The 16,611-nt window shown below is 41.6% G+C and overlaps 1 protein-coding gene across 1 annotated transcript in view; it reads left to right on the forward strand.

The window, feature by feature from the left end:
- Positions 1-7,768: 7,768 nt before the first annotated feature.
- meis3 (myeloid ecotropic viral integration site 3) overlaps positions 7,769-16,611 on the forward strand; it is a 22,314-nt gene continuing 13,471 nt past the window's right edge. The window contains exons 1-4 of the mRNA XM_017723515.2: positions 7,769-7,910; positions 8,266-8,342; positions 15,133-15,272; positions 16,326-16,500. Coding sequence (XP_017579004.1) covers positions 8,331-8,342; positions 15,133-15,272; positions 16,326-16,500 — 327 coding nt within the window. The 5' untranslated portion in view covers positions 7,769-7,910; positions 8,266-8,330. The remainder of the gene's footprint in view (positions 7,911-8,265; positions 8,343-15,132; positions 15,273-16,325; positions 16,501-16,611) is intronic.

Genomic DNA, 16,611 nt, shown 5'->3' on the forward strand with positions numbered 1-16,611 from the left:
AGCTTTTCCAGTTTTATAATGATTTATGTGTTTACTTTCTTTACACGCCGAAGCTCTTCAAACCTTTTTTTTTCTTAACCATTATTCTCTCTCCTCCATTCTCTGCTCAGGAGTACAACAATGCTGCACTACTTCTTTTGCTGAACTATGGAAAATTAAACTTTTCATGAAAAATGTGAGCAGTGCAGAAAGCACAGTGCTAGTGTAACCCCGTTTACAAACTCAACAGATTACAAATCATTCACAGCCTGTCCAAAAGTATCCAGACGGACCCTCTAATGAGTTAATTCAGCTACAGCTCTGTTAAACTGTGAGCAGCTTGTAAGGTGACCATGTCCAATGCCAAGCGTGGGCTAGAGGGGTATAAAGCCCCCCAGCACTGGGCTGTGGAGCAGTGGAACTGTGTTCTTGGGAGTGATGGAGCTCCAATCAATATCTTTGGGATGAGTTGGAGTGATCCGGAACTGACCATCCAACATCAGTACCTGACCTCACTAATGCTCAATCAGATCCTCACAGCAAGGTTCCAACATCTAGCATAAAGCCTTCCCAGAAGACTAGAGGCTGTTCCTGCAGCAGAGACACACTATTAACACCATTTCTAAAGAAACTCTTTGGCTTATTTACATCAAACCTTGTCATTAAATAAACCGCCAGGGTGGAGCTTTAGGTTTAGTGTGGCTGTCTGGATGGATGTGAGTGAACACAGTGTGCGTGCACATCTAGAGTACTTGCAGCCATTCGTTCTCCTCTGTCTCTCCTTCGCTCCTGTAGCCTTGGGCATCGCCTGCAGTGGAGGCTGACTTTGGCACAAACACCTTGACGTTGACTGAAGAGAGAGAGAGAAAGAGAGGGGGGAGAGAGAGAGAGAGAGAGAGAGAGAGAGAGAGAGAGAGGCAGGCAGTGTCAAATGCTCCAAAACAAACATTTGCGCTCTGACAGTGGCTCACTAACGGGCACGTAAAAATAGAACCATTCACTGTCCCACTGACCTCTTCACACCCTCCACCTAATGGGTTTATTCTGTCACATCAGTGGCCTCCACCTTCTGCCCTGTATCACCCACAGCCCTAACTGAGAAACAACACACAGGCCTGGTGATCAATCAGAAACTGTTATAACAAACACCCAACAATAACAACACCAATGCATCTGTGACTGTTCCACTTGTGCTCTGCACTCAAAACTAAACCTCTCATCTCCAAAATAAGGACCTTTACCCTCTTTACAATCCTGGCTAATTTCATACACAGGCTTATCACTGTGTAACTACAGGGACCTCAATGCAAACCACTTGCACTATTCTTAGGTTATAGAAATGTGTAATAAACAAAACAAATCTGCATAATTTAAAGATTAAGAGTCAGAACTGTTCACAGTGGCGGTGATAGGAACTAGACGTCCACCTCTAAAAGCTCCCTCACAGAAAGTTACTATATGAATTTGTTATGAATATCTGAGTATTTTAGGCTATTCATGGGATAGAGATACATGTCGAGTTCGAGTGTTATGAGGCAAAACGATCCCTAAAGAAAACTTAGTCTTTCAATTTTTCTACTATTTTCCATTTCTACTATTATCTCACAGAAAGTTACTACATGAAACGGTTATGAATTCACTGCCTGATGACTGAGATGCTGTTTTATGGTAGTGTTGAGAAGATTTTGGCCTGAAAATCCATTCGTGGTGGAGGGATACATAATGTGCAAAGCACTGTGAGGCAAAATAGTCCCCAAAGAAAAAAGTATTATTTCAGATTTTCCACTATTTCCCATCATCAACATTCCATATAAACTCAGAAGACTCGTGTAGGTTCTCTGGTGGTTCTGGATAGTAAATAAAATGTCTACACTCACCGGCCACTTTATTAGGTACAGGTTCAGTTGCTTGTTAACACAAATAGCTGATCAGCCAATCACACGGCCACAACTCAATGCATTCAGGCCTGTAGAGGTGGTCAAGACGACTTGCTGAAGTGCAGACCGAGCATCAGAACGGGGAAGAAAGGGGATTTAAGGGGCTTTGAACGTGGCGTGGTTGTTGGTGCCAGACGGGCTGGTCTGAGTATTTCAGAAACTGCTGATCTACTGGGATTTTCACGCTCAACCATCTCTAGGGTTTACAGAGAACGGTCCGAAAAAGAGGAAATATCCAGTGAGCGGTCAGTTGTGTGGACGAAAATGCCTTGTTGGTGTGAGAGGTCAGAGGAGAATGGGCAGACTGGTTCCAGATGATAGAAAGACAGCAGGAACTCAAATAACCAACCAGAATCTCTGAGGAACGTTTCCAACACCTTGTTGAAAGTCTGCCACGAAGAATTAAGACAGTTATGAAGGAAAAAGGGGGTCCAGCCTTTTACTAGCAAGGCGCACCTAATAAAGTGGCCGGTGAGTGTATAATTGTGTTGTTGTTATGACAACCCCTGGGTCCTATCACCACCATTGCTATATAACTAATAAAGCATAATTTTAATGCCAAAATATTGACATATTTTCAATTTTCAACTCAAACAACCTCGTTTGCTCTGTTTTTGGGGTCTACTTAGTGCTTGCGGTATCAGCTGTAAAATGTAAATAAAACTAAACTGAATTTAATTGCGTAGACAGTGTTACAGTGTTAGCTCATGTTTATTGTATCATTGCTGTAGTGAGAAAAACCTTGTATCCCCAAAACTTCAGCTCTAGTAAAAGAAAAAAAAACCCAACTTTTGATGCGAAGTAAATTTAAATCATTTCTGTTGATTCATTCGTTATAAAATGTTCACACAAAGTTATTAAAAGGTGTAAAAAAGGAACAAAACCAGAAAAACTAGGTTTTCTGAAGAGCTCTGCAGCCTGTAGATGCTTCTCCGTCCGTGCTCTCGGAAGGTTTTTGACCTATTACACCTGGAAACAGTCCATTAAGGCGAACATTCAAAGGGCCTTGCTCCATTGGCAGCCCCTTTGAGCCACTGTTGTTCAGGCCTTTGCGCCTATGATCGTGAAGGTGGGGAAGGAGCCTCCTGTGGTGTTGAAAGGCGGCGCTTTGCTTGATCCTGAAGTGCTGGAGCCCCCTGGCGCCTCCCAGCATGTGGCCAGCAAAAGAAACCCTCTCGACCGCCATTGTGCTGCTTAAAGGTAATTTACAACACAAGACGAGTTCCCCTTTTGCTGTGGAGTTCCCGTTTTTTTGTAATTCACATAGAAACGCTAAGTTACAGCAACCCAAATGTGAGCGGGGTATGGACTGGAAAAGTTCACAGGCTGAGTTAATGTAAGCAAGCTCACACAGTACAGCCACAATGCCGAATTGTCATTTACGGTTATTTATGGCGAGGGGTGAATGAGGGGAGGGGACGGAGGAGTTTATACTGCAAATGTGGAAGTGGATGGGTGGCCATATGTTGCTGTCAGCGACTCCACAAATCTGTAATGACCTCAAATTATGACAAATGGAGCAGCCTACTCAAAGTTTGGGGATAATTGAGCTGGGTGCAATGCAAGGGTGCACGATATTACGATATATCAATGGCAAATATATGTTATTCACTGATAAATGAGGGAAAATATCATAAATTAAGTTTAATTCCTTTCTTTATTGTCCAATATGATATATGTTCCTAGCAAAAATGCTTCTATATGGTGCCAAGAAAAAAAGGTTCTATGACTATTGCTAAACTCTTTTGGTGCTATGTATGGAACAATATTTGCAATTATTATGCAAAGAACCATTCAAACGGTTGATTTTGTAAGTGTAAGTAACATCCTCACAGACTCAAATATAACATTTCTCTGCACGTTCTAGTCTGTTTATTTACTGAGTTTAACATATTGGAAACAAAATTAAACATAAAGTGTGAAATGTGCAATTAATTTTGCATGAGCTGCATTTTAAATTCAGTTTTTGTCCCCATCAATAAAGTCTGCAAATAAACAGTGATTATGCAATAAAATGTGCAGAATAGTTTTCTCTGTATTTTCACAAGATATGCAATATGACCAGGGGTGCACATACTTTTGCATGCCACTGTATATTCATTGCCTTTACTAAAGAACTCCCTTTTTAAGGATGTAGGATGTTGCTTGTAGCCCCTGAGTCCTCGGAAACAGCCCTGATTATCAGATGATGATAATCAGATTACTAATGACAGGTGTAACCAATAACCTAGACTCATGTTTGCAGCCACTTAAATAATCGATTATTGATATCAGCCACAGTAAGGTGTTTATTATGGGCCTAGAAATTCCATATGGGTAAAGCCTCACTGGTGTGAATTTGGGGAACAGAGTTGAATAGCTGATAGTGGTAGTCAGGGTGAACAGGCCTCGCCTTAGACGTGCACCTCATTGTCTGAGCAGGCCTTTTGGAATATGCTGACTAAGATTAATGCAGCACAGCAGTGAAGGGCTTTGATGGGATGCTGGCTTTGGTTCATCAATGGAAAGTTTACACAAGCAACTCTGAAGGCCCCTCGAACTCTAATAATAACACAGAATAACTAATAAGATGACTGAAAAAGTAAACAACCATGTTTATGTGTCATTTGCAAACAGAACGTATTGAAAGTGCAAACACTGTCTAGAACATCCCATTCAGATAGCAGGTCCCTTCTATTGTATACTAGCTTGACATTGTCACAAGAGCAGAACCCTGATTAGAACCATATACAAAACATTCTCCATCCATTTCACAATGCAAGAAATGGTTCTATATCAGATTCTATATCAGACTCGTGCTTTTAAATAGGATCACTGCCTTTATTTAAAAACCCGTAAAGAACTGTCATTTTAAGTGTGTACAGATTGGTAATGATATAATATATTTCATTTATTTATACATATGTGCAAATTCATTGTATCTAATGTTTACATCTGAGGCCCCCCAAAAACCCCTGACCCCTAACTCTGTGTTTGTGAGGACCAAATGTCCCCAGGATGAATGAAAACAAGATCATTTTGAAGCATCTGGCATCCCTTTATTTTGTTTTTGTTTGTTTTTTTTAAACAAATGAACAATTATTTGAGAAAGTAAAGGAGAAGGAGTCAATGCAGAGACCACAGGATAACAAATTAGGCAGCGATACAAACGCAGCTGAGTGTGCAGCCTTTGCAGTAAAGGTAGGCGGCTGCCTAGGGCCCCTGTGAGCCAAGGACCCTGTACACACTGTACATGTTAATGCTAAATAACCTATCTATCTATCTGTCTGTCTGTCTGTCTGTCTGTCTGTCTATCTATCTATCTATCTATCTATCTATCTATCTATCTATCTATCTATCTGTCTGTCTGTCTGTCTGTCTGTCTGTCTGTCTGTCTGTCTGTCTATCTATCTGTCTGTCTGTCTGTCTGTCTGTCTGTCTGTCTATCTATCTATCTATCTATCTATCTATCTATCTATCTATCTATCTATCTATCTATCTATCTATCTATCTACCTGTCTGTCTATCTATCTATCTATCTATCTATCTATCTATCTATCTATCTATCTATCTATCTATCTATCTATCTATCTATCTGTCTGTCTGTTGGTTTGTCTGTCTGTCTGTCTGTCTATCTATCTGTCTATCTGTCTGTCGGCCTGTCTATTGATCTATATATATATATATATATGATCTTGACAAGAGAAATCATCTTAAATGTAGTCAATTTGGCTAATTTTGCTCATTATGAGGGCATTATTAGATTACCTAACTGCACTGGCAGATAATTAAAATGGTTCCATAGAGAACCATAAACATTCAAAGAGCTATTTGCAGGCTTAACGGTTCTTCAGATTCATAGAGAATTCCTCTATAGGACCAGATAGAGAAGGACATTTTACTATATAGAACCAAATTTATATAGAAAAATATACAGACATTCTCTATCAATGTTCAGAATGATTTCACCAAGCAAGGAACAATGTAAAAATGCAAATCATTCCTGGAACAATATATATATAAATATATATATATATATATATATATGTACACTATATTTCCAAAAGTATTCACTCGTCTGGCTTCACACGCATATGAACTTGAGTGACATCTCATTTTTAATCGATAGGGCTTAAAGGGCTTTCCACAAGGGTTAGGGAATTTTTATGGGAATTTTTGGCCGTTCTTCCAGAGGCGCATTTGTGAGGTTAAACACTGATGTTGGACGAGAAGGCCTGGCTCACAGTCTCCGCTCTAATTCAGCCCAAAGGTGTTCTATGGGGTTGAGGTCAGGACTCTGTGCAGGCCAGTCAAGTTCTTCCACACCAAACTCGCTCAGCCATGTTTTTATAGACCTTGCTTTGGTCACTGGTGTGCAGTCATGTTGGATCAGGAAGGGGTCGTCCCCAAACTGTTCCCACAAAGTTGGGAGCAGGAAATTGTCCAAAATCTCTTGGTGCTGAAGCTTTAAGAGTTCCTTTCACTGGAACTAAGGGGCCGAGCCCAATTCCTGAAAAACACCCCCACACCATGATCCCCCCTCCACCAAACTTTACACTCGGCACAATGCAGTCAGACGAGTACCGTCTCCTGGCAACCACCAAACCCAGACTCCTCCATCGGATTGCCAGACGGAGAAGCGTGATTGGTCACTCCAGAGAACACGTCTCCACTGCTCTAGAGTCCAGTGGCGGCTCTTTACTCCACTGCATTCCACACTTTGCATTGCACTTGGTGATGTAAGGCTTGGATGCAGCTGCTCGGCCATGGAAACCCATTCCATGAAGCTCTCTACGCTGTTCTTGAGCTGATCTGAAGGCCACATGAAGTTTGGAGGTCTGTAGTGATTGACTCTGCAGAAAGTTGGTGACCTCTGCGCACTATGCCCCTCAGCATCCGCTGACCGCTCTGTCATTTTACGTGGCCGACCACTTCATGGCTGAGTTCCTGTCATTGCCAATCGCTTCCACTTTGTTATAATCCCACTGACAGTGGACTGTGGAATATTTAGTAGAGAGGAAATTTCACGACTGGACTTGTTGCACAGCTTTCACTAATGTCTGTAGAAGCAGTCTGCAGGCCTAGGTGCTTGGTTTTATACACACGTGGCCATAGAAGTGATTGGAAAACCTAAATTCAGTGATTTGGATGGATGAGTGAATTCCTTTGGAAATATAGTGTATAAATATATATATATAAGAACCATTTCATCCCGCAAAGAACCTTTTAAGCCTGCAAATGGCTCTTCGAGTGGTCATGGTTCTACAACCATTGCCTTTTTCTAATGAACTGTTAAGAGTGCACCACGTTATCTCACTGTACTGGCATATTTGCAGGTTTTAAGCTTTATTTCTTAAAAAATAAAAACAAGCATAACGTCTACCAGTGTAATTAAATAATCTAATAATGCCCTCATAATGAGAAATATTAGACATATGCTTCATTTAAGGAGGTTACTCTTGCCAGTATGTCCTTTTTTGCAGTGCAGTGGGAGCTACTTTGATAATGTTCGTCTAGGGGTGGGGGTCTCGGGGGGGGTGTTGGGGGGTCTCGGGGGGTGTTGGGGAGGGCGGGGGGGGGCATTCCTATCTTTTGCCTGGAGCCCTAGAATCACTAACTCCGCCCCTGTGTGCGGCCTATGTGTGGTTGTATATCATTAGGCTCGCGCGAGGCGGGCCCTCTGCGTTTGTAATGCACGAGCGCGTGCGATAAGGGGGTGGGGGTGGGGGGGGGGGGGTTGGGGGATGCGGGAGTGGAGGGGAGGCAAGGAGACCCCGTTGCGTTTTGACCCCCGAAAACAACTCTCTCTCTCTCTCTCTCTCTCTCTCTCTCTCTCTCTCCTCCCCCCTCCCCTCCCCTCCCTCGCTCGCTCGCGCGCGCGCCCGCGCTTTAAAGGCCCACCTCTCGTCTCACAGGGCCCCCACATTCGGTCCATGGACATCGCGAGAGCAGCAGCCAGGCCAGCAGCAGCAGCACGCGCGTACCGGAGCATCGCATCGTCGGCCTGAGAGATCGGTACGAGCTCGCGAGCAGATCAGATCAGATCAGATCGATAATAGCTGTTCACGCGCATCGCTTTATTCTGATGATAGAGTTTCAGCTGTTTATTGGCCAGCATCTTATTTGGAATGATCCGTTCCACCTTAAATGGGGCAACAGTGCCATTCTGGCGCCTTGGGCCAGAGTGTCACAGCTGCGCCATTTAAGGTGGACCGGATAATTCCAAATAAGAAGCAGCTCCAGCCTCGTATCGCGATGATGGGCAGTTGGATGTTCTGTCGCGGTGTTAATGGTGCCCGTATGCACTCGCGCGCCTCACAGGCCAGTTAAGGCAGCTCTTCTGAATGTTGTTGTTTTTGTGTGCTGATAGTGACCGCGGACACTGCTCGGCTGCCCCGGACTGCCCCGTTGAGTGTCCTCCTCCCCCCGTGGCGCATGGAGAAAAGGGTAAAGTGCTGTGTTTTTTTTTTCTTTCTGCTGTTTTTCTGCAGCTTTGGTTGCGGAGATGCAATCAGTGGGTCATCGCGCGCCCATAGCTGCCCACCTGCGCTGTGCTGAAAGATGGAGAGCTGGCTAACTGACCCTCCAGTGCTAGAACTGACCATTGCTGTGTCCAGCTGGAGCTGATGATCGCTGAAATGGGCTGAACAATCTGGAAAAATCAAAAGCAAATGCATTCTACATAAAGCCCACATTAAAGGGGAACTCCACCAATTTTTAAAAAAATTCCCCATAACTGTAAACAGAGCTATTCAGGGTGGTTTGGTATGAAATGGTTCAGATGCCTTTATAGTGGTGGTGATGGGAACCAGGGGTCACCATGACTACAACACAAATATAGACATTTTATTTACCATCCAGAACCACCAGAGAACCTACACGAGTCTTCTGAGTTTATATGGAATGTTGATGATGGAAATCTGAATGAAATAAGTTTTCTTAGGGGACTATTTTCCCTCATAACACCCTACGTGTTACGTATCCCTCCACCATGAGTGGATTTTAAGACCAAAACCTTCTCTAAACTATCATAAAACAGCGTCTCAGTCATCAGGCAGTGAATTCAGAACCAGTTCATGTAGGAACTTTCTGTGAAGGAGCTTTTAGAGGGACGTCTGGTTCCTATCACCACCACTGTGAACAGTTCTGAACATTTCACCTCAAACCACTCTGAGCTTTGTTTACCTTACACTAGTCTAATTACATGTACACTTTAAAAATCGGAGGAGTTCCCCTTTAACAACTACTGTCAAGGTCTAATTTAAAAATGCCTTTTGATATACAATAAAAAGTGCGTTTAGAGGAGCTGCATTACTTTACGAAACTTCCAGAGCTGAATGGACGGTGTTTGTGCCTCGTCCAGTGGTGTGTGGTCACTACACAGTGGATTCAAGATGAATTGCTGTCACAAAACAACAAAGATGAACACTGCCTAACCACCTCTGAACAACCTGTGAGCATCAATGCTTTAAAACATGTTCTAGTTTAATGTAAATTTTTTTTATGCATTCTTATTTGTTATTAATATTTTAGTTATTTCTTCATAGCAGAGCTGAATAATCTCTCCTCAGGGTTTTGTATCAGTGCAATTCAGTTCTTTCTGCACACGTTTTGCGACCGCAGTGAGTTTGGGGCGCACACATTGTCTCCGATGGGCTTGTAAGTCCTACTAACCGAGCTCCTTGTCTTTGTTTTGTCACGTCAGCTCAAAAACTATAACCCCTTGAAATCACGTACATATTACATTACATACTAATGCTTATTATTCAGTAACTTGAGGGCCTTCAGTGCAAACTGAATGTTATAGGAAGGTGTAATTAAACTTTGAGCCCTAGACATTTAGGGAGTTTTATAGCTGCAAAAAGACTATTATACATAATTGTTTCACTCCAGATTTATGAATATTGCCACAGTGGCTGTTATTCTTTTTCCTTGAGTGGACCACTGCAGTGATAAAATAGCTACAGTGTTGGGGTGGGATGCGATTTAATATTAGCTAATTATGTGACTTCCCTTAAAACCCGCTTGCTCTTCTCAGTTGGTGTGACGCTGACTATGTCTGCGCTTTTATTGGCTGTGATCATTTATGTTTATTCTGAATTGGAGGGCAATGTAAGCTACATCATGATTAGAACGGGGCAATATGACAACGCCTCTCGTTATCGTGATAAATTATGAATAAAAATTGGATTTCGCAGTTTTTGATCGTGTCTTAAAAGCCATCACTACTGCTTCTTTTTTCTCCGATCAGACGTCTGAAAAAATAAATATTGTCACGTATCGTGCATCGTGAAAATTTCTCGAGGCATCGAAATATCGTATTTGCCCATGTCGCCCACCGTTAATCATGATATCTGTTAAAACTTAAAATATCGGTGCAGCTGGACGCGACTGTGTATGGATGTGAGTGAATAGTGATTACCCAGCTTTGATTCGAGTGTCTCTCCGTCTCAAAATCATCTTTCTCTGCTTTAATTTAATGCTTCCTAACCCGGCGTACTAGTTCAACGGCGACCGCTGTCCACCCTGTTGCCCCCTTTGCTGCTTTACTGAGTGAAAGCAGTGAAAGCAGCTCACTTTCTTCCCAGGAGGAGTCAAAAATGTCTCTCTGTATCTCTGAAAGATGCGTTTCTTGTCATCTAAGCGGGAGGAATCATGTGAGCGGGCATGTGGAGGAGCAGGCAGGAGCAGAGCAGGCTATCGTGCTAAAGTAGGTCACAGCTCGGGCTGGAGAGGAGCTCTAACAGCTCTAACAGCTCTAACTGCTCTAACTGCTGTAACTGCTCCCTGTGGCCCACTGGCTCTGAATGGAGGCCTAAACAGAGACAATAACCCTGATACATCACCTCATTATCAGTCTCTAATACACGCTTATCTTCCCTCTTTGTGCTCTGTGAGGCCCTCATTCTGTTTAGGATGTGCTGTACACTCTTAATATGGCAGCGGTTCTGTTTACTTCTACGTAGAACCATCTGCACGCTTAAACGGTTCTATGCATGGTGTAATAGATCCTCAGATTGATGGAGAATGTGTTGCATGGAGTTCTGTTTAGAACCTTTTTGAAAATGGCTCTTCATAGTTTCGTCTACTGCCAAAAGCTTGACATCGTAACAACAGCAGAACCCTTTTTGTTGCCATATAGAACCACATGCATTCTGCATTGGTCTGAAGATGAGCTTCACCGTGCAGATCATTTGGTTCAAGGCGATTTAGCGGTTCTGTACAGAATTGTGAACGATCAAAGAACCATTTGCATGCTTAAGTGGTGAAGTGGTTCTTCAGATTGATGGAGAATGTGTGCGGTTCTGTTTAGCACCAAAAAGAAAAGAACCGTTTTTGCATGCTACTTAGAACCATACACATACAAAAGAACCGTTTCACCATGAGAGAATCATTCAGGCATGACAGTGGTTCCGTTAGAATTCATGGTTCTATGCAGAACCATGGCCTATGCTAAAGAACCCTTAGAGAATCATCTTTTCTAAGCGTGCAGTGGTTCTTGTTTTGTAAGTGAGCCCATTAGGCTGGTGGTTTTTGATAAAAATCAGCTGTATTGTAGTTTATTGTTGCAAAGTAAACTGAAAGGCTGAAATGCGTTACTGTGATTTTATTCATGAGGAAATGACGGACACCTTTGACTCAAACTGGCACTAATTCTGTTTTTAGGTTTTCTAGTCAGATTTCTGCATATTTGACTTGTTTTCTTTAACCTTCACTGAAAGTTTTGTAAAAAGGTTTGAATGGCTAAAGCAAACAAGCAATATTTCATAATATAAACTAATATATAAGCAATATTTCGCTGCTGTCCAGACAAAACATTATATTAAAATTTTTGTCGTTTTTCAGTTTTTGACATAATCTGAAAATGCATGTTGGTCTTTACATTGTATGTAAAAATAATTGTATGTAGAAATAATTCTGGTTCCATTGACTTACATTAAAAGTAACGTAGGTTTTTTCCTTCTCCTGTAAAGTTACCATTTTGGTGATACAAGGTTTTCTCCCAACAGCTGCGATATGCAGTAATGCATTTGAATTTCTCCTAAAAAGTTGCAATAGATTTTTATTATTATTACTCCTGCTCTGTTTTAATAACATTGTTGATCTAAATCAATCAATAACCTATAAATAAATAAACCCTGCACTATTAGAGGTCATTTCATTCTGAAATTCTGACCCCATCAGTTATGACTGTCTACAAAATGCAGCTTCGCACTTCAGTCGCAGCAACTTACATTTCTATGAAGCTTATTGCGTAAAATTCCTGAAATTTCATTTTTCATTTTTCTCTATGCTTTAGAGAGTTTACAATTATTATAAGCAATAAAGCTGGAAAATGTGCAAAAAAGAAAAGCTTACAGATGGTTCACTGTCGTGTTGTTGTTTCTTTTATTTCTTTAAACTCTCGCTGAAAAAACTTTAATTGTACATCTTTCGACATATTTTTGTCAACTCACTCTTAGAAAGAAGGTTCTTCGAGGCCTTCTCAGTAAAGCCAATGGTTCTGTTCTATATAGAACCTTTTACATGCTTAAATGGTTCTCTGCATAGCGAAATAGTTCTTCAGACTGATGAAGGTCTTGTACATTGATCTGGATAGAACCTTTTTGAAAATGGTTCTGTCTAGCACCAAAAATGGGTTTTTCTATCTTGACATTATAACAATAGAAGAGCCCTTGTTTTTCTGCTATAAAGAATCCAATACAGCACATTCTTCTTCAATCTGAGGAACTGTTTGACTGCAAAGACCCATGTAAGCACGGTTCTAAATATAACCCTTCTCTTTGCTGAAGAACCCTTGAAGAGCCGTCTTTTTGAAGAGCGTAGTTAGAGCTGTAGCTTTGAGAAAGACAGTAATGCATCTTCTAAATGTTGCGGCTGAAGACGCTCAGTAAAAGAGTGAGGGCTTAATTTTACTGTCTAGAATAAAAAGATTAGAGCCTCGTTTTGTTGCGTTTTGTCGCGTTTCGTGTTTTGGCTGTTGATGGCTGTTCGATTGAGGGTTTAGCGGTGGTGATTCTGTAGTGCGTGATGTCGGCGCTGGTTTATTAACTTGATTGCTGAAGCCTCATTACTGTAATTTGTCTCCACTGTGGCAGTGCTGAAGCCTTAATATGGCAGCCTGTCAATTAGAATACGTACACACTTAAAATAGGGTTCAGGGCTCTTTAGCAAAGACAGTGGGTCTATATAGAACCATGAACAGTCAATGAACTCTTTCCGTGGTGAAACGGTTCTTCAGATTGATGGAGAACATGTTGTGGTTCTGTGTCACACCATAAAGTGTTCTGCTGTTGCTATAATGCCAAGCTTGTATGAATAGAAAGACCCCTTTTTGGTGCGATATAGAAACACAGACATTCTCCATCAATCTGATGAAGCATTTCACCATGCAATGGGTTCTTTGAGTGTATATAGAACCATTGTCTTTACTAAAGAACCCTTGAAGAACCTATTTGTTTTAAAGGTTTGTAGGTCATTGCTGTGTGTGCAGTGGTTTCTGTTAATACTCTTATTTAAGGGGGGATTTAGAAGTTAAGTATGTATGTCTATGCGTTATACAACCATCAGCTGTGACTCTGATTGCACACGAACATTTTATGATTTTATTCAGTGTTGTTTGTTGTTTACTTCAAAAAATAACTTTCCAAACGGCTCCTTTTGCTTAGCAATTTTGCGCTACTGTCCTCTCATTAAACATGATTCAAACTGAGTTTGATCCGTTTAATAGCTCGCATGAATTTTTCCTGAGTTCTTTTCGTAATTTGTAGTTTCACATGAGATATTTCAATGCAATTATCTTGCCAAAAACAAACAAACAAAAAAAACAAAACAAAAAACTACAATTCCCATGATGCCTTGCGCCTAGCAAGAAAAAGAGTAGTGGAAAGTGACAGCAGCTGGTGTTTATGGGTTAACTTGTGTTAGATTTTATGTAATAAAAAGAAATAAATGATAAAAAATAATAAAAGATTTTTTAGATGCAGAATCATGTTAAGTTGTGCAAAAATGTTTGATAATTTCAAAAGCCCTTTGATTCGTCGCGCTATTTTTTGTATTTTATTTTTCCCCCTTCAGTTGTTTAATATTAATATTTAGGTTTTTTTATTCAAGTTGCTCTCAAATAGAGTTTTTATCATTTATTAGATTAAGTACTATTTTTAACAAAACAGATTTGAATGTGAATAAACGTGTGAAAATTACATGTAATAACAAAACAAAAATCAATCAGAGGAAGTCCGGTGGCATTTTTCCTGATCGTATAAAATTTAGTCCTGGAATGTTACTGAGTCAGTGTTCAATTAATGCTAGAATTTAACTGTTATTTCTCAAAAACTGAAAAATGAGAGCACGAAACTGAAGTAAACTTGGTTTAAAGAAGAAGCTGAATTTTTCTTTCTTCCCTGAACATGTTGCCAAGTGCTCAGCAATGCTGGGACTGCTCATTTAAATACTGTTCATTTACATGCTGCTCATTTGCATACTGCTCATTTGACTGAGCGGTTGTGACACTGAGTGGGCTTTAAAAGACCTGGAGGAACGTGGGAGAATTAGGGTCTGAGTTTAAAAGGCGAGGAACCATCTTTTGTCTTCATGGCTGTTGTTGTTATGGTTTTTGTTTTTTTTTCGTACATGTCCCACGGTGAATGTCGCTCGGCGCACAGATCAAACGCGGTCTGTTCTCTGTGTTTATGAAGGAGGAGCAAAAATTAGCAGCAACTTCAAACAGCTACCACCCCCCCCCCACCCCAGCCCCCTCGTCCCACGCATTCACTATTTTGCTTTACAGTGTCTGATTCTGTTGTGTCTACATTCACTAACTCAATACTCTCTCTCTCTTTCTCTGTCTCTCTCTCTCTCTCTCTGTCTCTCTCTGTCTCTCTCTATCTGTGTCTTTCTCTCTCTTTCTCTCTCTCTCTCTCTCTCTCTCTCTCTCTGTCTCTCTCTCTCTCTCTCTGTCTCTCTCTGTCTCTCTCCCTCTCTCTCTTTCTCTCTCTCTCTGTCTCTCTCTCTCTGTCTCTCTCTCTCTCTCTCTCTCTCTCTCTCTTTCTCTCTTTCTCTCTTTCTCTCTCTCTCTCTCTCACTCTCTCTCTTTCTCTCTTTCTCTCTCTCTCTCTTTCTCTCACTCTCTCTCGCTCTCTATCTGTGTCTTTCTCTCTGTCTCTCTGTCTCTGTCTCTCTCTCTCTCTCTCTCTCTCTCTCTCTCTCTCTCTCTCTCTCCATGTCTCTCTCTCAGTATGAAGAGCTGGTGCAGTACCCAGGGTCTGACATTATGCCTGTGGGGGGGTACGGCGAAGCGATGAGGTCATTGCCCCCCCCTCACTACGACCACACCATACCTGACTCGCTCAAACACCACCGCGATCAGATCTACGGGTGAGACACAGCTTACGGCTTAGGGGTGTTTTCTGCTGGACAGTGTGGTTTTGGCACGGTCACTAATCTGAATCCAGAACCATCCATACCCTGCTGGTGTGCCTGTGTCTGCTTCCTAATGCGTAGCAGAACCGTTAAAATAGGCGGGATCTCTGGAGGTTGCTGTGGTGGTCAGATGACTTCCCGCACAGAGCTGTAATAACAGTAAACTCAAGCAGCAGCTTCAAGTTCTCAGTTTCCTTTCACTGCATTTGCTTTTCTGTGAAGAGATTCAGGAGATGGTTCTTTAAGGGTTCTTTATTAAAGACAATGGTTCTAGAACCCCGATCACTCAAAGAACCCGTTGCATGCTTTACTGGTTCTTCTGATTAGAGAATGTGCTATATATGGTTCTTTTTTAGCACCAAAAGGGCTACAATGTAATAACAGCAGAACCCTTTTTGGAACTATATAGAACCCTTTTCAAAAAGGTGCTATATAGAACCATATACAACACATTCTCCTTTATTCTTAAAAACCATGCAGAAGGTTCTGAGTGTTTATGTTGTTGTTTAAAACCACTGTCTTTACTAAAGAAATCTTTTTTTTATGAATGTAGGTTTAGAAACTGAGGTTTTCTGTCACATAAATAATTATGTGATGATTTAATGTGACCAGTCAGTGGTCGAAAACTGACCTGAACTGGTGCCAAATAAAGCCTGATGTTGTTATAGTACTGGGTAAATTATTGTGTGGCTACAATAAAAGGCATAATTATAACAGATAAATGGAAAATTATTATGGAACAAAATATAAAACGACGACTTAATAGAAGAATCAGCCAAAATTCTTCAAAAGTCTGGATCATTTTTCCATGCTAAGCTGTTCTCAGTCAGGTTTGGACAGACTTTTTGTCATGTATTGTGCCTCCTTCAAAAACCAGCCTCTGCTGAAACACCCCTTATGACTTCATCATTTTGGATGAGGCAGCCAATCAGAACAGAGCATATATCACAGTAAGACAGTCTGTTGAATTCTTGGGGAAAATGACTCCTCATATCTGTGTGTGAACAGTCATCCTCTGTTCCCGCTCCTGGCTCTGGTGTTCGAGAAGTGTGAATTGGCCACCTGCTCACCGCGCGACTCCACCTCCCTGTCGAACCCCGCCCATCTTCCCGGTCTGACTGGTCACAGCGATGTTTGCTCCTCTGACTCTTTCAACGAGGACATCGCAGCCTTCGCCAAACAGGTGAGTGAGAGCACCTGCAACAGAGTGGATTCATCATGTGTCCAGAAGTCGCAGAAGTCGCACCAACACTCAACACAAAACACCCACAGCCCGATACACAGTAAACCACAA

This window comes from Pygocentrus nattereri, chromosome 19 (assembly GCF_015220715.1).
Source record: "Pygocentrus nattereri isolate fPygNat1 chromosome 19, fPygNat1.pri, whole genome shotgun sequence".
Classification (NCBI taxonomy): domain Eukaryota; kingdom Metazoa; phylum Chordata; class Actinopteri; order Characiformes; family Serrasalmidae; genus Pygocentrus; species Pygocentrus nattereri.